Genomic DNA, 22,988 nt, shown 5'->3' on the forward strand with positions numbered 1-22,988 from the left:
TTACGCCAATACTCGCTGACTGTGCGCACAAGTCATATTCAGTATTAAATACAAACCGATCTGTAATTCAATGGCTCTAGCAAGACGCCTCTGAGAGGGCCAGGTGGCGGGTGCAAGTTGCTCATTAACCCTTCAGAGTCGCGGTTTGCAGATCTGAGTTAAATCCCTGGTTTAAGGTCGTTCAGTTGCCCTCCTCCCCCTCTCCCCCTGCCTCTGCGAGAAAAATGTGCAAAGAGAAGGAAATTTGCACATCAAACGAGGGTAAGAAGGAAGAAGAGCTAATTCTCTTTTGATGGGAAGTTTAGAGAGGGAGGCGAGAGACTGGGGTTTAGAAATTAGATCAGTGCTGTAGGGAAGAGGGAAATGACCGTCCGATAATCAAACCATTTAATGTTCTTTGAATCAGGGCAATCGCGGCAGTAGATGAACTTGATTAGGCAGACGCTTGAGATCAAAGTGGCCGGGGCCAAAGCGGACAGGGTCCAACGTACCGGGTCAGTCGCCTTTCCCCGTTCTCCCTTCTCAGTGGTGGGCTAATGCGGGGCAATAGAAACCCTTAGGGCTTAGCGCCTGACTTCCTCATTAGTATATCATATCGCAATGTTTCCGAACGCAGGGTTTGCTCCCAAGTCATACCTTGCACGGGACCACACAATACCCCTTCTAGGGAGATAAGAAACTACCTTGAGGAGAAGAAGAGCTGAAAGTGAATTAGAGAATTTGACGTCATTAAAATTGGTGTATGGATATAATAAAGTAAAGCTGGTGTATAAGAATGATGTCATGCTTATAAATGGGAAATGATCTATTTAATTCAACAAAAACTTATTGGAAGCCTAGAGCTCTGGCATTGGGCTGCCCTCTGGGTTGTTGCCTTATTTTTATTTTTTAAATTTTTTGGTGAGATGGGTGGTGGGGGAGGGGCACAATGAATACAAATATTTATGAGACACAGTTCTCATTTTAAAGAATAAAGTTCTCTTTATTCTAATTACAGTAATAATAAAAGATGTAGTAACAATAAAATTATAGTAATAAATATAAAAATGTACACAATTCTTTTAGAAACAGATTGATATTATAAGTGTCAGAAAATAGGCAAAAGTTTTGTGAGTCTCGAAAAAGGAGAGATGATTGGATAATCACTATTGAATTAATAAAGAGTAAGATATATTTATTTTGTGCTCCTCTAAGCTGTATAGATTTAGGCTGTCTATAATAACTCCACATGCTGACTGACCTACTGTAGTCAGAACTGGGGCCACCACCAAGTAAAGCCAGTGACAATCTTAAAGTAATAAAATCCTGAAGTTTAGTGGGGTAAAGAGTAATTAAAATACAATTTACCATGGTCTGTGTTCTAGTTCCTTCAGTTTCAAAGGTAATATTAAGAGCATCATCTAAATCATTCTTGAATGGTACCCTAGTTAGACTAGTGTTCCTCCCATCCCAAATTCCATCTGCCCAGGAAATTATCCTGTCAGGAATTTATGCGTTAAGCACCTTCACTGTACTAGGAAATCTGCAAGCTGTATTAAGTTTGAATGACGTTGAAATGTGGAGAAAAATCCGCCTGCCAATCAGAAGGTTGAAAATGTTTCTTTTTAGTGCTATTACCCTGTTTAAATATTTAGAATCTAGAAATACATCTATGCCACATTAAAGATCAATCTCTTGCCTTTTTTTCTGAAGAGATAGTATATGATTAATACATTTAATGAACTTGGTTCATTAAAAGCTTGGTTTCACACACAAAAAATCCATTGCCTGGGGCAAAAGAGAAGAAAGTGGAACAATTTAATCAACAAAGGGAAAACTCTGTTACAACAAAGAGGCTTGTTGCATAAATTCAACCTTGATCTCTGAAAACAAATCATATGTCTATTATGTTTCAATATTCACTGAGTCTGGACAGAATCTGTGGTACTGAGTCAGGAGAGCTAAACCAAGCATAGAAGTTCAAGAGCGGGCTAGCTTCTACCTTCTTCCTCATCTTTCACGTTGCTCCTGAAGTTGTCATGAGTTTAAAATGAATAATGATTTGGTCAATACCTGAGTTCCTACTTTGTGCTAAGCATTATACATGATATTGTGTGATAAAAGATGAGTTCTCATATAATCTACCTTCAAATCATTTAGTGGGCAGAGGAGAGGTAACCTTACAAATTATTCAGTGGAGAAATTACATGGGTGGTCCTCAGAGAGGGCTAAGTACATAGTAAATCATACCTTTGTTCCAAATGAGGAAATTTACTTTTTCAGTGCTTTTTCTCCATTTGAAAATCCTTTCCAGGATGTGGTTTGCTCACTGGCAACAAGAGTGCAAGGTAGATAAAGAGGTACAGTAAAACTCACTGTTCCATCAGCAGCCAGTTAATATTCGGCATGTACCCATTATTGGGAGCATATCTCACAATATGAAAGGCAGGCTTCTTGTCCTCAGAAAGCTTTCAGTCTGTGAGTAGTTGGGGAAATACAATATATTTATATGGGGCTGGGGGCAAAAATTTTTCCACCATCAATTATATTTTGGCAGATACCAGGTCATGGAGAAGCAATAAAAAGGTGCAGGAACTGTGACCAACACGTCTCAGGAAGGAGAGAAGGTTCTGGTGATTGTGTGAGTCTCTCTTACAGCTGGGTGACAGAGGAGGTGTGAGCCAGGGTAGGTGAATTTAGTTTATTAAACTGAGTTTATTTAGTCCTGTAGGGAACCCTGCCTCCTATTCAATCTGGTATAAATATGATCATAATTAATGTAACAAGTTTAATATTTTGTATTATATTTTTAAATAGGTGAAATATGCTTATCAGTGTGGAATTGAATCTCATAACTCAGGAACAGCATAATAATACATGTCTTCTTTATATTTTAAGTGCTGGATGCCACACATAGAATATTTCTCAACCTTTTCATCCATGAAGGAGACAGACAAATACACTCCAAAACACACCATGCTATTCACCGACTATTTTTCCATCTCTGTTATTTGTGACTGTTGATTTTTTTAAAAAAATTAATATATTTTTATATATTTTTTGAGACAGGGTCTCATTCTGTCGCTCAGGCTGGAGTGTAGTGGTGCAATCATGGCTAACTGCAGCCTTGACCTCTCAGGCTCAAGTGGTTCTCCCACCTCACCCCCCAGTAGCTGGGACTACAGCTTCATGCCACCACACCTGGTTGATTTTTAAATTTTTTGTAGAAACAGGGTTTCACTATGTTGCCAGGCAGAGCCGGTCTCAAACTCTTGGGCTCAAGTGATCCTCCCACCTTGGCCTCCCAAACTGCTGGGATTACAGGCATGAGCCACCGCGCCCAGTCTACTGCTGTATTTTTAATTCCCTCCTTTCCTCTTTTCTTTTCTCTCTCCCTCCTTTCCTACCTTACTTCTTTCCTTCTTTCTCTTGATTAAATCAAAAGAAGCAGATTTGTTGCCATACACTTTTACTTTGCTAGGAAAACGCTGCATAAATATCATTCCTTACGGTGTGTGTTGCCAACATTTTTGTTAGTGTCAATCTTGAATATAGTAGGGATTCCTCATCCCTGATGTTTCGTAAAAAAAAGTGATACGACTTTCTCATTGACTTTTAAAACAGTTTAGTCTTAATGTTCTTCGTGATGTTAAAAGAACTTTTAGACCTGGTCCATGTTATGACTCCCCTGAGAGCTGGATTTTCTGCACTCCTCAGTACAAACAGAAGGCAAGATTTGACCGTGATTATGTTTATTTGAGCAGTGGAGATGGTCAGCCCAGATAAATCAGGCTCCGTTGTAGCTTTCTAACCAAGCTCAGAAGATGTGTTTTACTAGAGCAGGACATTGAAAGTTAATCTGAGAGTAGAGCCCGGAACCCAGAAACATTTGACTAAAACACAGTGAAGATAGTGCCTAAACCACATAGATATCTGCCTGCATCTTTTCTGAGGTCCTGATACTCAGAAAGGTCTGTGGTGGTGGATATAGGGAGTGCAATGTCCTCTTTGAGTCCCCTAAAGGATTTAACATCTCCAACCCTAAGGATAGGCCAGTGTCTGCAGAAAGCAGGATGTAGGATCCCATGAAACAGTCTCCGCATCTAGAGAAAAACAGTTTTCTTCCACGTCATTGAGTTCCTATTATTACCTCCTTTATAAGACAGCTCTTCTCCCAGGGTATGGCCAAGAAAGGCATCGTGCCAAGGAGTCAGAAGGCTGGGGATGGTACTCTGTATAGGGTGCCAGCCATAATCTGGCTCCTAAATATGGGAAAGCCGCTTAACTCTTGGTGTGGTGCTGGCTTTTCTTTATAAAATGGGATGAAGGGGAGACGGAGAGGTTCCTTTTCACTACAAAAGTCTCTTTCTCTTCCTCTCTCTCTTTCTTTTCTTTTTCTTTCAGCGCTGCCAAGAGAAGGCTTTTTCTTTTGCTCAGGTTAAATAAGAACATCCTGCAAGGAGTCTGTTCTCTTATACAGCCTGAAGATCAAGTAATAATCATTGACATCGATACTAAGCATGTCGATTTTGAAGAGACTGGCATGTAAGTATTAAGTGCCTGGAAATAACGTGAATTACTTGAACCAAGCGACTTTCTAAAAAATATGTGTGTGTGTGTGTGTGTGTGTGTGTGTGTGTGTGTGTGTGTGTGTAGATAGAGGTTGTTTTCCCATCACAAAATTGGTTGTATTATTTAAAGCTGATGTTTTCGGCTATCACTAATTCTGCAACTAGTGAATTGTAAAGCCCCTTAAGGTGAAAAGTAGAAAGTAGGACCTTAAAAACACTTGAGTCTTGACACCCAGTCTTAGAAATACTAAAGAGTGGAAGATGTAGGCTATTAAATGGAACTATTAACTTTTGGCGGGGAAGAGGAGGAGGGATGTATAATTAACTCCTGTAAGGATTCTTCATCACCCTTAAGTTAAAAAAATTAAATCATTTTCAGAGAAGTCTAGGAGTCCTTGGCAGGAGGCACGTCCGGATACCTCTCGGGCAGACCTATGGGCTCCCAAACCTGAGTCTTTCCGCAAAGGCCCTGCCTCCAGCGCGGGCGCGTTTCCCAGCGCTCAGGGCCCGCGCCCTGCACCAGGCGGCGCGGCGAATCTCCATTGTTCACGCGCTCCCAGTGCTGGCTGCTCACGGTGGCTGCACTTGGGTGTCACAACCCGTCGCTAGCATACAGTAGTGTAAAATGAAGCTTGTTTAAAGACTCTCTTTGATGAGCGAAGATCAAACGGCCTGGGGACCCCCGGTCTTAATCAGACTTGAGCCAGGATGGCATTTTCACAAATAGTCCGTTTGCTCGGCTTTGAGCAGACTTTGTGCTCAGCACATTCATCCGGCTGCGGGGCGGGTAATCCCGGCTGAAGCCCCTTGCCTGGTCGCAAATCCATTCACACTACAATGGCTGCTGTTGGTTTGCTGTGTCAGTTCATGGGCAAATAAATACAGGGCCTTTCTGACTTAATTAGAGGCGGGTGAGGGGAAAGGCGACTGAGGGGAAGATTAAAGCTCTGAGGGACATCAGGCTCCGCCGTGTCTCCGGCGTCCGCCGGGGAGGTGAGAGAAACCCGCTCTTCTGCTGCCTCCTGGTGGAATTTCCGTACAAATTCTTAGTAGGGAAGAGAAAAGAATGTATTAATCCTGTAGCTATATTTATTTTCTATGTCCAATTACTTGTATATTTTCACAACTGCCTATGCTGCAAACTCTCTAAAGCCAAATATGTTTTGTCCTTCTTAATATTCTACATAATGTTTTGTTAAAAATTAAATCTACACGTGGTAGAATTAAAATGGTAAGGTCTGGTATTGTCACCACCATATTCTTAAAAAAAAAAAAAAAAAAAAAAAGGAGCTGGGGTGCGAGACTTAGGTTCTCGTTAAATGTTTTAGTTTGGTTGAAGTTGAAAGGCCCTATATTGCATTGCTGGATAAAAACGTCTGAGTCTCCAGATTACTATGTTAATATATAATGTTATAGGGAAACGCCAGGCCAAACAAATGTTAAGGAAGTTCAGACAATAGAACTATTCAGGGAGAATGGAAATATAACAGAATATTCTTTTTAAATTTGTTTGGATAATAAAAATATTAATAATCTCAGGTTTACATTTTCAAAAGGAAGATAAAAACATTCAATAGGTTTATGCAAAGCAATAGTTATAATGTACTATTTAATAGCTTCATTTCGTTTGAGTCAACATGATGTACACGGAGAAAAGGAGCAGCAGGAAAATTAATAAAACAGCATATTGGAAGTGCAAGTCCTAACATAGTATATGTAGCTGTTAATATATATGTTAATGGCAGTCATGCATTTTATTGATAGTCAATATTTTAAACTAGACCCAATTTGGTTCTTCTATCTGTTTTTTGAAGAGTTCTGGCAGAAAAAAAAAGTTCAATTTTTTAAAAATATTTCTTTTAAAGAAGAAAAGATCACGGAAGATGTGTAAGAAATGCCATCTCTAAACGTTCAGTTCAATATGAATTGTGTACTCAATTTGTAGCTATCAGTTAGATGCTAAGTAAAAAATTGTGTACTGTTATTTTAGGATTATATTCTAAAATATATTTATAATAATGACTTTAAGAAGCAAATCGACCTCAACCAAAACCTCTCAAAATGTCATTAGTATATTCATTATACTTGTCTACATTTCCTGATTGTGCTATTTTCTCCATCAGTATCTCCATCTTCTCATAATATTACTGCAATCCAGCTGATTCTGTTTACCACAAGAATCATATTCTTTAAAGTAAGCTCTAAGTTTAAAAAAGAAATTAAAAACATTTTGCAAATACCAACAGCTTTGTGAATTCAGCAGAGCCACAAGCTTACTTAGAAGCTGAGGAAGCATTGAGGCAGAGAGTAGTGAATTAGCTTTTTACTAGAGCCATATTCTCCTACACCTTCTTGCTAATACCATTTACTAGTATCATTTACACTGTCTAAGAATTTTAGAAGGGAACTCTGGCTAGACCTGTGAAGTCTAAAGGTTTAAAATGCATGTTTTCTTTCTATTTAGAGTTCCTGATTTGCAGCCAAAGTCCTAAACTTGTCTGAAAAATTACTTTGCTAGGGTTTAATTCACAGCTGAGATTAGAAAAATAAGTAAGTAAATAAATAAGTGGAACTTTCTTACAAGTATGTAAGGAGTAGGGGAGAAACAGATTTTTTTCCTGTTTCTGTAGGCTTTGAAAGGGAAATATTCGTCAATTAAAGGTGCTTTTCTTTTCCTTAAAAAAAAAATCTACTGAGGCCAGGCATGATGGCTTATGCCGATAATCACACTTTGGGAGGTTGAATCAGGAGGATCGCATAGGCCCAGGAGTTCAAAACCAGTATAGGCAACATAGTGAGACCTCATCTCTACTAAAAATAAAAAATTAGCCAGATGTGATGGCACACACCTGTAGTCTCAGCACCTTGGGAGGCTGAGGGGAGAGGATTACTTGAGCCCAGGAGGTGAAGGCTGCAGTGAGCCATGTTTGCACCACTGCACTCCAGACTGGGTGAGACAGTGAGATCCAATCTCTTAAAAAAAAAAAAAAAAATTCCAGGCCAGGTGTGGTGGCTAACGCCTATAATCCCAGCAGTTTGGGAGGCTGAGGTGGGTGGATCACCTGAGGTCAGGAGTTCAAGATCAGCCTGGCCAACACGGTGAAACCCCATCTCTACTAAAAATACAAAAAAATTAGTTGGGTGTGGTGGCTCATGCCTGTAATCCTAGCTACTCAGGAGGCTGGGGCAGGAGAATTGTTTAAACCTGGGAGGTGGAGGTTGCAGTGAGCCGAGACCACACGATTGCACTCCAGCCTGGGCAACAAGAATCAAACTCCATCTCAATTAAAAACAAAATAAAACAAAACACGATTGCACTCCAGCCTGGGCAACAAGAATCAAACTCCATCTCAATTAAAAACAAAATAAAACAAAACAAAAACAAAAAACAAAAAACAAACAAAAAAAACCCATCTATTAAGAACTCTTCAGGTCCGAGAGCTCTGATGTACAAGGGTGGGAGAAGATGGAGTCCCTGATCAGGAAGAGAGAGATTTTTCCCTTCTTTCTCCTTTTTGTTCAGGCCCCCAGTGGACTGGATGATGCCTGCTCACATTGGAGAGGACAGACCTTCTTTACTCAATCTAATAATTAAAGTGCAAATCTTTTCTGGAAACACCCTTTGAGACATACCCAGGAATACTGTTTTACCAGCAATGTGGGTATCACTGATACCCAAGTTAACATATAAAGTTAATCATCAAAGACAATTTCAAGTGAAAACTGTGACTCCACTGACAATGGAGATGGGAAGATGTGCTCACAATTATACAGTACATTCACCATATAGATATGATTTTTTTTTTTTTTGAGACAGTCTTGCTCTGTCACCCAAGCTGCAGTGTAGTGGTGCAGTCATAGCTTACTTCAACCTCAAATCCCTGAACTCAAGTGATCCAACTGCCCCAGCCTCACAAAGCACTGGGATTACAAGCATAGCTAGAACTACAGATGCATGCCACCAGGCCCAGATAATTAAAAATGATTTTCTAAATAGAGATAGAATCTCACTATATTGCCTAGGCTGGCCTTGAACTCCTGACCTCAAGAGATCCTCCAGCCTCAGCCTCCCAAAACACTGGGATTATAGGTATGAGACACTGCACTAAGCCCCACACAGATACAACTGACATAAATAATTTCAAAAGCATATGCAATAGTACGATGAAGTATGATATTTGGGTAGTAATAAGTTTTGAGTATATAGTTTGAGTATTTATATATTTTGTATAATTTTTGTAACATATACTGTTATTTTAATATACTTTAATTGTAAGTTTATGTCATTTAATTTTTAAAAATTGTAGTCCTTGAATATTGACTTTTATATCTATCCCTTGTCCCAGATGGCTATTAAACCAAAGCTCAACTTCAACAGACTCGAGAAATGTTCTCAGAGTAAATAAAGTTTTAGTGGCCACTTTCATGGTTCCCACCTTCCCTTAGATTTTGAATTGGCTTTTTCTTAGTATGTTGCCAACTTTTTGAGATTTTTAAGGGAGAGAGAGGGATGTAACATATACACACACACACAAACACACACACCCACATAGATACATATGTAGTAGAATTTTATTTTTACTTTTTATTTTTTTTACTAAGTACTTTTTAAATTATACTTTAAGTTCTAGGGCACATGTGCACAACATGCAGGTTTGTTACATATGTATATATGTGCCATGTTGGTGTGCTGCACCCATTAACTTGTCATTTACATTAGGTATAATCTCCTAATGCTATCCCTCCCCCCTCCTCCCACTCTACAACAGGCCCCAGTATGTTCCCCTTCCTGTGTCCAAGTGTTCTCATTGTTCAATTCCCACATATGAGTGAGAATATGTGGTGTTTGGTTTTCTGTTCTTGCGATAGTTTGCTGAGAATGATGGTTTCCAGCTGCATCCATGTCCCTACAAAGGACATGAACTCATCCTTTTTTGTGGCTGCATAGTATTCCATGGTGTATATGTGCCACATTTTCTTAATTCAGTCTATCATTGATGGACATTTGGGTTGGTTCCAAGTCTTTGCTATTGTGAATAGTGCAGCAATAAACATATGTGTGCATGTGTCTTTATAGCAGCATGATTTATAATCCTTTGGGTATATACCCAGTAATGGATTGGCTGGCTCAAATGGTATTTCTAGTTCTAGATCCTTGAGGAATTGCCACACAATCTTCCACAATGGTTGAACCAGTTTACAGTCCCACCAACAGTGTAAAAGTGTTCCTATTTCTCCACATCCTCTCCAGCACCTGTTGTTTCCTGACTTGTTAATGATTGCCATTCTAACTGGTGTGAGATTGTATCTCATTGTGGTTTTGATTTGCATTTCTCAGATGGCTAGTGATGATGAGAATTTTTTCATGTGTCTTGTTGGCTGCATAAATATCTTCTTTTGAGAAGTGTCTGTTCATATACTTTGCCCACTTTTTGATGGGGTTGTTTTTTCTTGTAAATTTGAGTTCTTTGTAGGTTCTGGATATTAGTCCTCTGTCAGATGAGTAGATTGCAAAAATTTTCTCCCATTCTGTAGGTTGCCTGTTCACTCTGATGGTAGTTTCTTTTGCTGTGCAGAAGCTCTTTAGTTTAATTAGATCCCATTTGTCAATTTTGGGTTTTGTTGCCATTGCTTTTGGTGTTTTAGACATGAAGTCCTTGCCCATGCCTATGTCCTGAATGGTATTGCCTAGGGTTTCTTCTAGGGTGTTTGTAGTAACATTTTAAATATTTGGTAAGAGAGTTGATTCAAATAACTGAATCTGCCATTTCCCCCCAAAATAAAAGTTTCTCACTTAAAAAATTATATAAATGTTGTCACACTGTATTATGCAATTTTTTCATTTAGCATTGTTTCTGAAATTTATCTGTGTTAAATTTAACTAACACATCTATATTCGCTTTCATATAATATTCTATTGTTTGAATACACCAGATTTAATGGTCTGTTATCCACGTGATGAATAGTTTGACTTCTAAATTTTTTACTATTTCAAAATTCTTCTGAAGATATGCTGATATATGTATATATCTCTCCTAGTGAATGTGTATGAATTTTTTTCTAGGAAATACACCAATGAATAGAAGCGTTCAGTTATAGGATACAGACATTTTCAAGTTTGTTAAATATTGGAAAATGATTCTTCCAATTTGTAAAAATTCCCATTTGTACCAGCAGTATATGAAAATTTTACATTACTCTACATTCTAACCAACATTTTGCTACTTTTAAACTTTAATTTACAAATCTGATGAATAAAAATTGTTTACTTTAATTTTTAAATTTACAGTTCCTAGTAATGAAGTGGAGTATAGATCCATATATTTCTGTTTTCTGGATGAGAAGACTAACCTAACTAAATAGGTTAGTATAACCTTTATACACAAACAGATGAGGATAATTCAGGAAAGGGGAATTTTAGGCTACTGTCTTGAGATCATACATAGAAAAGTCTAAAATATCATATTGGTGGCCAAGGTAGGAGGATCACTTGAAGCCAGGAGTTTGAGACCAGACTGTAAAATATAGCAAGACCCAATCTCTATAAAAAATAAACAAACTAGCTGTGTGTGATGTGTGTCTATAGTCCCAGCTACTCAAAAGGCTGAGGCGGCCTTGAGGATCACTTGAGCCCAGGAGTTTGAGGCTGCAGTAAGCTAGGATTGTGCCAGTGCACTCCAGCCTGCGTGACAGAGAGACCCTGTCTCTAAAATACATACATAAATAAAATATAACATTGGCAAATCAAAAACACCAATATATTTGAAATGCATGTAATGACAAAGTTGAATTCATGCCAGGGAATCATGGGTGGTTTAACATTAGATGTGTTATACATCTTCTGCCAAGTCGACCACAATAAAAGGATGAAGAAAGTAACGTGCCCTTCTTAATGTATGTTGAAACAGAATTTTGATTTTTTAAAAAGATTGACCAAGTAAGAACTCTCTTAATATGATCATGTGTATGCATATAAAACCTGTATCAAACATCTAATGAGGAAATTTAAAATCAGAAAAGAAGCAAGGGGGCCGACTGTAATTTTATTATTATGCATTTACTTGGAGTCCTAGCCAGTCCATTACTTCGATAAAAAAATTACTGATTGGAACTATAAGGAGTTAAACACAACATTTTATTATTCAGAGATGACAATATTATCTTTAGAAATAACCTAAGAAATAGATATAGATATTAATCAGTAAAATTTCAGCAAGGATGGTGGACATAAGAGCACTATACAAGAAATTGGCTGGGCACAGTAGCTCACTCCTGCAATTCCAGCACTTCGGGAGGCTGAGGTGAATGGATCACTTGAGCTCAGGAGTTCAAGACTAGCCTGGCCAACATGGTGAAACCCTGTCTCTACTAAAAATACAAAAATGTGCAGGGCATGGTTGTGCACACCTGTAAGTCTCAGCTACTCGGGAGGCTGAGGCAGGAGAGGCTTGAACCCAGGAGACGGAGGTTGCAGTGAGGCGAGATAGCACTACTGCACTCCCGTCTGGGCGATAGAGTGAGACTCCATTCAGAAAAGAAAAAAAAAAAAAAATCAGTTAAATTTCTCTGTGCCAACAAAGAATTAAAATATTCAAGAGTATAATATTTTAAAAGATGTTATTTTAATAGCAACCAAATATGTAAATGAATTGTATTGAAAATGCTTTTGAAGACATTCTATAAACTGTAAATAATGCTCACGAGTGGAAAAAGTTATAAGATTGTCATTTCTCCCATTAATCTATGAACTAAAAATAATTCTAATCAAAATCCTAAAAGGTATTTTCATGAAATGTGACCATATGGTTTTAATATTTATATAGAATAAAAGGACTCTAATGTGCCAAAACAATTTTAAAAACAAAAAGCTAAGAGGATGGAGGGAGGGTGGGGGGGTACCCCATAAGATATAAATAATATTTATAAACCATGTTAATTGAGCCAGTTTGATAGTATTGCATAGAGTGGCAAATATGCCAATGAAATATTAAATACATATTAAATTATATTTCTATATATGCATGTGTATATGCATATATACATGTGCACACATATATGTGCATATACATGTGCATACATACATGTGTATATACATGTGCATACATATACGTGTATATGTGCATACACACATGTGTATATACACGTGCATACATGCATGTGTATATACACGTGCACACATATATGTGTATATACATGCATGTACATATATGTGTATATATGCACATGTACATGTGTATATATGCACATATACATATGTATATGTACACATGTGTACATATGTGTACGTGTACATGTGTATACATATGTGTGTATATACATATATGTACATGTATACATATATACAATATGTACACATATATATGCATAAATACATATGGGTGGTTTAACATTAGAATATGTTTTTTTTTTTCACTCTTGAAAGTTTTATTTCACTAACTTCAGGCCAAATTTCCACAACTGTGTTCTGGTCAATTTCCTGTCCTTGCTTGGCTTCCCCAAATGCTAGTACCAAAAGATTTGTGGGGTAGGGAGAAGAGACCACTTTAAGAAGCACTGCATTTACTCATCTTCCACAAGGCAACAGAGTTGGGCATCTGATTGTTCAACAAAACAAAGCTTTAATAGCATCCAGGAGGGCAGACAGGCAAACCAGGTTGTAGACACTCTTCTATTTGTCAAAATCAGACCAGAGAAAACCTACTCCACACAGATATAATAGGTATTGAGATTCATCTTTTCTTTTTCTGTTGCCGCAACATTTTTCTTCTTTTGATGATCATATCATGTAGTTTCTCAAGTCCTTCCTTTAGGCCATCTCCTATGATTGCACAGGTAGGCTGCAAATGCCAAGGAGTTGATGAGCTCAGTTCACCCATTGCTAACAATTTCTCAATTTCTGAAAGAGACAATGAGTTCCTCAAGTCTTGTTTGTTAGCAACTGTAAGTACAGGAACTCCTTGATTTTCTGATATCCTAGTTATTTTGTGAAGTTCAGTTTTGGCTTCCTCCATCCTTTTGACATCAACAGAGTCCACAACAAATACAATGCCATCTGTGCATCTGGTATATGACTTCCACAGTGGCCTTAACTTCTCCTGACCACCTACATCCCAGAAGTGAAACGTGACTGTTTTAGAATTTCCCAAGGTTACCTTAATTTTCTCAGTGTTAAATCCTTTGGTTGGTACGGTATTTACAAATTCATTGAACTGCAGCCTGTATAAGACAGTTGTCTTTCCAGCACAGTCCAAACCCAGAATAACAATGTGGAAGGACTGAAATGAAGGCAGGTTGGACAGGATAGAAGTCTGGTCTGATAGCCCATTCCCCATTTCCAGGTGCAAATAAATGTCCCAAATTGAAGTGCTTTTCTCTTCTTGCTTTAGAACTTCTCTTGGTAGCTGATTCAGCTATAAGACTGCTCCCGATCCGGAGTCTGGGTCCAAATGAGCAAGCATTGGCAAGCGTTTCCACGCAGGGATAAGCACCCCCACGTCTTTCCAGCTTAGCTCTCCAAGCAGCTCTCAGAATATGTTAAACTGATATGTAAAACAAATAATATTGTAACCTTTCTGACTGAATCAGAATTGGAAATCTGGAGCCTGTGGAACCTACTCCCTGCATGTCCCCTTTTCTTAATCCAGGTACTCCTCTCCCCATCTCAGTAGACTCTGAGACATTACTTCAATGTCCTGAAGCTCTACGGAGAAGTGAACTTGAAAATCATCAGCTCATTGCAAGCCAACCTTTTCCTGGAAAGGGCCAGATAGTAAATATTTTAGGCTTTACCTGCCATGCAGCCTCTAGCTTACTACTCAAGTGCTGTTGTAACATGAAAGCTACTTTAGACAATATGTTTGTTCCAATAAAACTTTATTTACAAAAACAGACTGTAAGGCAAATTTGGCTGGTGTATCATAGTTTGCCAAACTCTGGAGGGAGGTTGTAAGTGAAGGAACTTAAAAGCATAGAGTTTTATTATTAAAAATAAGTCTAATAATCTTCCTATGGGTCAGGAAACCAAGGCCGTAAGTAATTCACTTCAATATATGTAGTAATTTGTGGCCCACGTAGTTAGCAAAGGGTTACACAGAAGACATTTAGAATTATAGTTAAGATGGTATCTTGCTCCTATTCCAACTTTCTTTTATAGTAAAATCTTTCCACTCTCACCTCTCTCCAGGAATCTTGAAGAATCATGTTCTTCCTAGGAATTACAAATCCCCCGATTCCATGTCTAACATAATTTCTACTGGCCTCTTTGCTTCTCTTGCTTTAGTACCAGTTCTTCTGAATTTGAAAGTCTTCATGCAAATTGCCCAGGTAAATCATTGCCCCAATCTTAGATGGTCTGGGCTCTTAAAATGTTTCCTTCCATTACTCCTTAAAATGTATCTTTGCTATGTCAGGTTTGAGGTAGTTTCTGTCAGAAGATTGGGCATTTGGGTGAATTCAAGCCTTCACTGCAGTTTTTACTGCCTGTGACTCAGGGTCTAAAGATTTATTCTGTTATTTTCTGCCTGTTATTTTCTACAGTGGTAAATCACCTTGCAGATGCCAGGGCAGGCCTCATCTTTCTTTTGTATGTGACAGTTGTATCATTCAGAATGGGCAAAATCCTATTGAAATAGACAAAGCCGAAATCTTAGTGGTTCAAAACAACAATATATTCCACTGTAAAGCCTTTGGGAGTTGGTGAGGGGCTCCACTCCTCCTCATCACTGTCCTTACTCTGCTTCTGAAGCTGACAGGGCAGCCACTGTTGAGGAAATGCTGATCACAACATCACAGGGAAAGGAGAATGTAACGAAGCAAGAACTGGCTCTTAAAGCTTCTGCTTGCAGTGACAAGGCTCACTTTTCAATGGCCAAAGCAAGTCAAAAACCGCAACCTGACTTACATGGCACAGAAAAGTCCCCCAGGGAGGGAAATCAGACATTGATGAACTGTGGCCAAAATCCAGCTGAGCCAGAAGCTCAGGTCACCAGTATCATTTCTCCTCAGAGGACTAAGAGTCCTCCTGCAAATTAACTCCTAGTATCCTGTCCTGATGTACCAGATACTAGAGGTGGGTACACATATTTATTTTTGGCTTTGCAAATCAAGACATAGGTCTATTCCTTAACAGAAAAGCAGCTTATTATTAATAGGGCATTTTAATATGTTAATTGAAAGGACACTTCTATGGGTGGAATATAAATGCCATTTAACATTTCTGAGAACATTTATAGGCTTTGGATGTCCATGATTCTTTACAGACTTTTTTTTCTGTTTACCTCATTTACCCCATCATTCCTGAAATGTTTCTCCATGGATCCTTTTCTCCTGCTTCTATCTCAGAGATGTATATTCTCATCAAAATACACTAAGGGGTTGGTTAAAAATTCAGAATCCTGGGTTATACCTCAAAATAATTTTGGATTATCCTAGAAACCTATGTTTTTATATTATTTACCAGATACATCTTATGACATCAATGTTTGAAAAACACTGGCTTAGATCTTATGCCTAGAGCTTGTCCATGAATTTTTGTAAAATCTGTGGCCAGATTTTTGGGTTGTTAGGGATGCCTTGTTTTCCTTTTCCTTTTTCTTTGTATAATTATAATAATAATAATAATTATTATTATTATTTGCACAAATTTGAGGCTTAACTTGTTTGGCTTTGCTAGTGGACACGTAGATAGATAGATTTGTCTTTTGCTCCATAGACTTACCTTGGATAAAAAATCAGCTGCCAGAGATAAATATTACTGTTTTATCAATTTATAGGACTTTTTGAGTTAGAAAGGAGAAGTCTGGGGACACAGAGGAAAACTCTCAATATGACTCTCAATTTAAAAAAGTGTGAAATTAACTGGGCATGGTGATGTGCACCTGTAGTCCTAGATACTTGGTAGGCCAAGGCAGAAGAGTCCCTTGAGCCCAGGAAGTCAAGGCTGCAGTTAGCTGAGATTGTGCCATTGCACTCCAGCCTGGGTGACAGAGTGAGGCCCTGTCTCAAACACCACCCACATACACAAAAGAAACATTAATGTGGTGGCCTGTATTATGAGCTTGACACACAGGGCTATAACTAAGAATCTCAGGGTAGGTCTGCAGGTGTAACATTGTAATATTTGCACTTGGGTATCATTTGGGTGATCACACAATCAACCCATTTATCTCAAATTTAGAATTGATTCCTATTGTCATTCTTGAAAATTTGCACACTGATTTATTCCCATTGAAATATGCACAAGATGTGAGTGATGTAGATGCAACATCATCACCATCACTGACGCCTCCTCCTCCCCATCCTTCTAATGATTGTGTTGATCTGCATGCTCCTCCCAAAACTGTGCGATTAATATAAAAAAAACTTTCACGATCAAGAAGAACATTCTTAGATTAAGGGTATGAAAAAACGTAAAGGATGGATGTTAAAAGCTTATATTACAGTTCTGTTTGCAAAAGAAATGAATTACTGGATGTACAATTGTGACATAGTATTTTTTCAAGTGGTTTTATTGGCTTTATCTGAAAAAGTTCCCTGGACTGAATTTCTAGTTTACATCAAACAAGGGTTTTCAACTCACTGTCACTGGCAATGTGAGATCAAAAAGACAAAAACAATGTAATTGAGAGGATCTTCATGCTGCAGACAGTTTTAATGTGTGCATCATTTACTGCAGAGAAGAACAAAGGGATGTAGAAAGAATATATTTAACAGGCTTTAGGGAGTTGAATTCATTGTAATCATATTGTTCCCCAGATTTTTCTTATTTGTGCATATGGTGAAGCCAAGGAATCAGGTGAACTATCCTTGGACAAAGACTCATGAAGTTGCTCTTCATATGAAATCATTTCCTCCTAGGATGTAGTAATATACAAGAATTATCCCTTTGATTGTTTTAACTAGTACAGAGTTTGACTAGGGATAGCCCAAAAGGACTGTGTGGTGGTCATGCTCAGAAATCTGCTAATTTCTGAGTTTGTGTAAATATCTGTATTCACTTTGCTTTTCACACTGGATGGCCCAACATTATTCCTATGAATTCTTTAAAACCAATTTGTTGGATAAGTTTTATATTAGATTACAATATAATATATTATTTCATGAAGAATGCTTGGATTATAGGTATTTCATACTTTGTTATAGTGACATTCTATAACAGTACTACCTGGTATTTCATCTAGGATGATATACCAATTCTATTCTTGGAAACTTATCTGGAATTAAACATCAACTAAGTTCAAAAGTAATTATTTTTTTATTTCAACTCTATAAAGTATACAACAGGCACTCAGCAATTACAGCTGCAGGTAAAATACAGAGCAAATCAAAGCAGGTTAAGTTTATGAAAAAGTTTTTAATCTACATCAAAAGAGTGCAAGTGGTCAATGACCATTTGATGACAGTTTGTTGCATTCTGACTAACAAAGAACTCTTTCATGTAGAACAAATTGTAAGAGGACAATCAAATAACCATAGCTGTAAGAATACAAAAGAACTGACCAGTTGTAAAAACATCATACATTGAAATAAATTTGATAGATGATGCTTAAAGAAATGTCCCTTTACTCAGAAAGCCCCAACCTCTGAGTCATTGCCAAGGTCCCAGAGCTCTGTCTGTTGATGCAGGGGCAGAGAGGAGGGCTAACAACACGCTTTTAATGTTTTGCTTTCTAGGTCTGTTGAAAACTTGCCTCATAAATGATTTGCATATACAAGAACTCGGAGAAAGCATCCTGTTTTGTTGAGAGGTGCACCAAGTGACTTTTTCATCATTGGTATCATAACGAGGTGTGGTTAGCAGTCATTTCCAATTTTTCTTTTGGGTTGGACCATTGTCAATGGAGTCTATAAAATGAGATATGTTAGAACTTGACTGCACTAATTTATTTTTACAGAATCTGCACAGCTTAGCAAAACAGGAATACCTGTATACAGACTGATAGAATGTCATATATTAATTTGACCTGCACATACATTTATACATTTCACAGAAATGACGCTGTATCTCATTAACAGATACACAGCTCTGGTACATTTAACAGAAATAAGAGAACAACTTCATCATTTCTGTAATTCATCAATATTATATAATAAAGGCTTATAAATTGTTAGCAGAAAGAACTGTAAAACGCAGCAAGCTAAGAAAGGACAACATTTTGAGGTGTGTTTGTCTTTGTCATGCAGCATAACACCAAATTTGTTTTTTTAATAGGATGCCATGAATTTAAGGCACTTGCAACAATGCCAGATAGCCAGGTCATGTTCTAAACTATGGGACAGATGAATAACAGTACAGTTGACATAATTTTCAATAATACTGACAATTATGACATTAATTCAAGTCTACTTGGACCTAAAAACATTATTCAATACAAATAAAATGAAATAATAATGCTGTGAAACACTAAAAAAAGTTATATGTACCACAAAATATCACACAAAAATATCTATTTACATAAATATTTGTCTGTGGTCCTATTGTGAAAGGAAAAGTTGTTATGGATAATGCACAGATCACCTCTATTGTATGAAATCAGTTCTAATATCTTTATTTTCAATATGGTAGCTGACTTCATTAAATTTGTTTACCATCAGTTCAGTAATTTATAAATGAAACAGGAAAAATTCAATAGTTGAGTTTATTACTACACATGTGTAATTCACATGCATATTCCACAACTTTAGGTAAAAATTATGACTTGTAAAGAATATAATCAGAATAAATTTATTTTGAATGCCATATGGATCTGATTCATATATTAATAAGAAAGAAGATATAAACATAAAAATCATGTATAGCATTTTTCCAGAAATTATTTTTTCAAATGTATTCAATCCATCTCAGCTATTTTAAAGTTGTTTCCCTTGGCAGTTTCAGTTTTCCTGTGAGTCAAGACACACAGAAAGCCCTTATTTCCCATACTCAACACATTAACAAGAAAATCATAAAACAAATCAAACAAGTTGGCACTATTCTAACTTATGCAGATGTTCTTTAGTGTAAGAAAATAGAGGGGTTGTGAAAAATTCAGAAATAAAGTGAGATGCACTTTATGGAACTGACCATGAATTTTAGCCCTAGAGTCTTCATTAAGACAAGATTTAAATCCTAGAAATTCAGTGTTGAAAATTAGATGAATGTTTTCTGTTGGTACATCTCGGAAGATGTAGTTTACCTTTATTTTGTGATGATTGCTTCAGACATCAAATGCAATGCTATGGGTGAAATGAACAAAGATGCAGTAACAAGTGGAAGAAACAATCTACAGTTACATTGTGCTGAATGCTACTTCTTCCTTCTCCATTGAACGTATTCATATTGGTTGTCTTAGACTTGAACCATAGTTCCAAAATCCATAGTAAGTGCTAATCTCTGGGACTTTGCAGATTTTTAAAAAGTTACAGAAGCAGATTCTCTTTCCAAATAACAAGGTGAACTTAATATTCTAGCAAATCTTTAGCATGCCTAAACCACATTATCTTTCAACAAAATTTACTGAACATTCACTATAATGTTGGAATCATATATTTTTAAAAAGCCAATTAAAAATATAAAATTCTTGGAATAACATTCATAGCTAGATTTTAAATTGATATGTTTAATTTTATATTCTAAAATCTGTGGAAAACAGTGGATATCTTGGGGAATAGACCAATTTGGAGAAATTGTAAGAGAGGGAAAACCCCAGAAACACAAGAATAACAATAATATTTTAGGATTAAAGTTTTACTTGAAGTTTATTCCCTTTTCATTTTATCCTCCAAAATTTTGAGAATATTATATTTTCATAAGATATCATATTCTAAGGTAGTTCTGAGTAAGAACAATTCAAGCAAAATTTATAATACCTGCCTTCTTAGTTAAGGTGTAATGATCTAATTGGACTTTTTCTTCCAGAAATATAGGCATTTGATTGATTAAAAAGAAAACTCTACTGAAAAAAAAAGCAAGCCTCAATTTAATATAACAAATTCACACACAGTGCCAAAACAGAATGACAGCTTGAAAGCTTCTATATTTTTCTTCATAGGTATAATGCAATTTTGTCCAGGAAATTCTTCCAAATGGCTGAGTTACTTATGACAGCTAATAATAGTCAACTGGCTTGCCAGTGAAGGACTCAGTTTAATTTGTGGATTCTTTTCTCCATGTGAATAAAATAAATCAGCTTGACATTTTCAAATCTAGTCTTTTTTAGGTAGTATGAAATTGCAGAATTGTAGGAATTCTGTTCTATTTAAAATTTATTTTTTAAAAAAAATCAGGTTCCTGTTTTCCTCTGTGCTGCTTTCTTACTTAGACAAGTTTACGGACTCAGCTAATTCACAAAAAAGGAAATCAACACCTGGCCAGGTTCTTGTTTTGTTTTCTAACCTCAAATAAGTAATGTTCCTGGTCTCGTAAACCCGTAAATCTTAACTTTGACTTTGGGCTTTCTTTCTTTGTCTTTTCTACTTTTTTTTATTTTTGTTTTTCATTCCTGTTTTTTGTTTGTTGTCTGTTTTTCGGTTCAGGCCTAAGACAAGAAGCTAGTTCGAATAGGTTTATGATCACCTTTGTCTCTCAACTCTAGACTGACTATGTTGTATAAGTGAAATCGGACAGGAGTTTGGTTTAATAACTTCAGTGAAAATGCTTGAGTTTCTGGCTACACATACAATGATTTGAATTTGTGTTGTCTGTTCAGACACTGACATTTACAGATGAAAGATATACATAGCACCTATATAGTTTTTATTTATTTTTTGGATGAATTTTAATCCCTCCCCATTCCACCCCACCCCAAGGGTTTATTTTTATAAAAGGGAATACTTTAAGCCTCAGTTTGAGGGTAGGTTAGGTAAAACCAATTGGCTGCTAGTCATTTACTTCCAGGACCATCTTTAAGCACAATATTTAAAAAAATATGAAATGATTTTGTGAATTGCTTTTTTCCCCACTCTATCATGCCAATTTATCAAAAAAAAAAAAAAAACAAATATCATGCATTATTTTTCAGTCCTCTGTGAAAACGTATATATACCTACTATGAGAGGTCTCAGCAGAATCTATAGCAGTTGTGCTTTTATCATATCATTTTTTAAAATCTGTCAGAAAGAAAAGGTAACATTCAGTCTTGTCATCAGCACTGCTGGGAAATAAAATCATGAAACTTCTAGCACTGGTGTGACATGAACTCTGTGACCAACAGATGTGTGGTCCTCTTTTGTATGGTATATACACCGGCCTGCAGTAATAGATCCCACAGCCTTCACTTGAAGAAAGGGAATAGCCCAGTTTCTGTACCATAGTAATCTATTGTACCCAATATATTATTCTTTCATCTTCTTGAATATTCTAGCAAGGTACAGACTCCTATACTAGATTGAAGTGTTTCCTACAGTCTTTCAAATTATAATCAGAGCAAAGCAAGGTCATTGCCACAATAGAAAACATCTCTTTACTGATGAAAGGCTTTGCTTCAGGACCACCATGTCAACTGCTATTTTAGGTTCAAACAGAAAACATGTAAAGAGCACTATTGTCATCTAAGCAATAAGTTCTAATGCCACTGTAGTTACTGGAGCAGCATCGATCAAAGGCATCATGGTGACCCCGAGCACTAATCTTCTCTCTTTCCCTCAGGTTTGCTGGCAGCTGTGTCTCAGAAAAAGCTGTCTTCAGCAAGGCAGAAGCAGGTAAGAGAAATACATTAGAAGTCTATGTCCCATCCTGAGTTGTCATCAGGTGGTGGTTCATCGTTGTCCTCAGGAAAACTGTCAAAATTGCTTGTATCTGTGGGTGATGCAACCTGTATAAAATGGACAGTTTTGTTTTAGTGGATTTTTTTTTTTAGTGGAATTCCAAGCTGGAATTTTTAAGTGCATTCTGTATTTATCCCCTATTAGTGACTATTTTGTTGAGTATCTACTATGTAGCAGGTATTGAGGGTCACACTGATGGGTACAAATAGACATGGTTCTTATCCTCAGAGAGTTTATACCCTTGTGAGTAATAAATTGTCTGATTAAAACAAATAATCACAAAAAATCTTTCTATATAATAAATTTTGGCTAGAGCTATGGAAACAAAGATGCCACAGAAGTCTAAGAGTAATCATATAGGCCCAGCGTGGTGACTCACGCCTGTAATCCCAACACTTGGTAGGCCGAGGTGGGAGGATCACTTGAGGTCAGGAATTCAAGACCAGCCTGACCAACATGGTGAAACTCTGTCTACTAAAAATACCAAAATTAGCTGGGCATTGTGGTGAGTGCCTGTAATCCCAACTACTCAGGAGGCTGAGGCAGGAGAATTGCTTGAACCTGGGAGGCGGGGGTTGCACTGAGCTGAGATCGCGCCACTGCACTCCAGCCTGGGTGACAGAGTAAGACTCCATCTCAAAAAAAACCCCCCAAAAAACAAAAACCAAAAAACTGATCATGTAAAGACTCTTTGAA

At 37.2% G+C, this 22,988-nt stretch overlaps 2 protein-coding genes and 1 long non-coding RNA gene across 5 annotated transcripts in view; 1 reads left to right on the forward strand and 2 right to left on the reverse strand.

The window, feature by feature from the left end:
• The first annotated feature begins 147 nt into the window (after nt 1-147).
• Nucleotides 148-19,287, forward strand: LOC135965144 (uncharacterized). The gene is made up of 6 exons (XR_010578012.1): nt 148-261; nt 407-494; nt 4,384-4,524; nt 14,734-14,873; nt 15,295-15,618; nt 18,222-19,287. It is a non-coding gene; the product is annotated as an uncharacterized lncRNA (long non-coding RNA).
• LOC102123097 (ADP-ribosylation factor-like protein 4A) lies at nt 12,950-14,076 on the reverse strand. The gene has a single exon (XM_005565849.4). It carries the CDS (start codon nt 13,880-13,882, stop codon nt 13,280-13,282), a length of 603 nt encoding a protein of 200 aa, XP_005565906.3. The 5' UTR covers nt 13,883-14,076; the 3' UTR covers nt 12,950-13,279.
• Nucleotides 17,784-22,988, reverse strand: part of PRKG1 (protein kinase cGMP-dependent 1) — a 1,337,040-nt gene continuing 1,331,835 nt past the window's right edge. For 2 of the 3 annotated variants that reach the window (XM_005565848.4, XM_005565847.4), the window contains exon 18: nt 17,784-22,339. In XM_005565848.4, the coding sequence (XP_005565905.1) occupies nt 22,241-22,339 (99 nt within the window). In that variant the 3' untranslated portion in view covers nt 17,784-22,240. The remainder of the gene's footprint in view (nt 22,340-22,988) is intronic. The other variant, XM_015456924.4, reaches the window with a different exon arrangement.

The sequence above is a fragment of the Macaca fascicularis genome, chromosome 9 (genome assembly GCF_037993035.2).
Source record: "Macaca fascicularis isolate 582-1 chromosome 9, T2T-MFA8v1.1".
Lineage (NCBI taxonomy): Eukaryota > Metazoa > Chordata > Mammalia > Primates > Cercopithecidae > Macaca > Macaca fascicularis.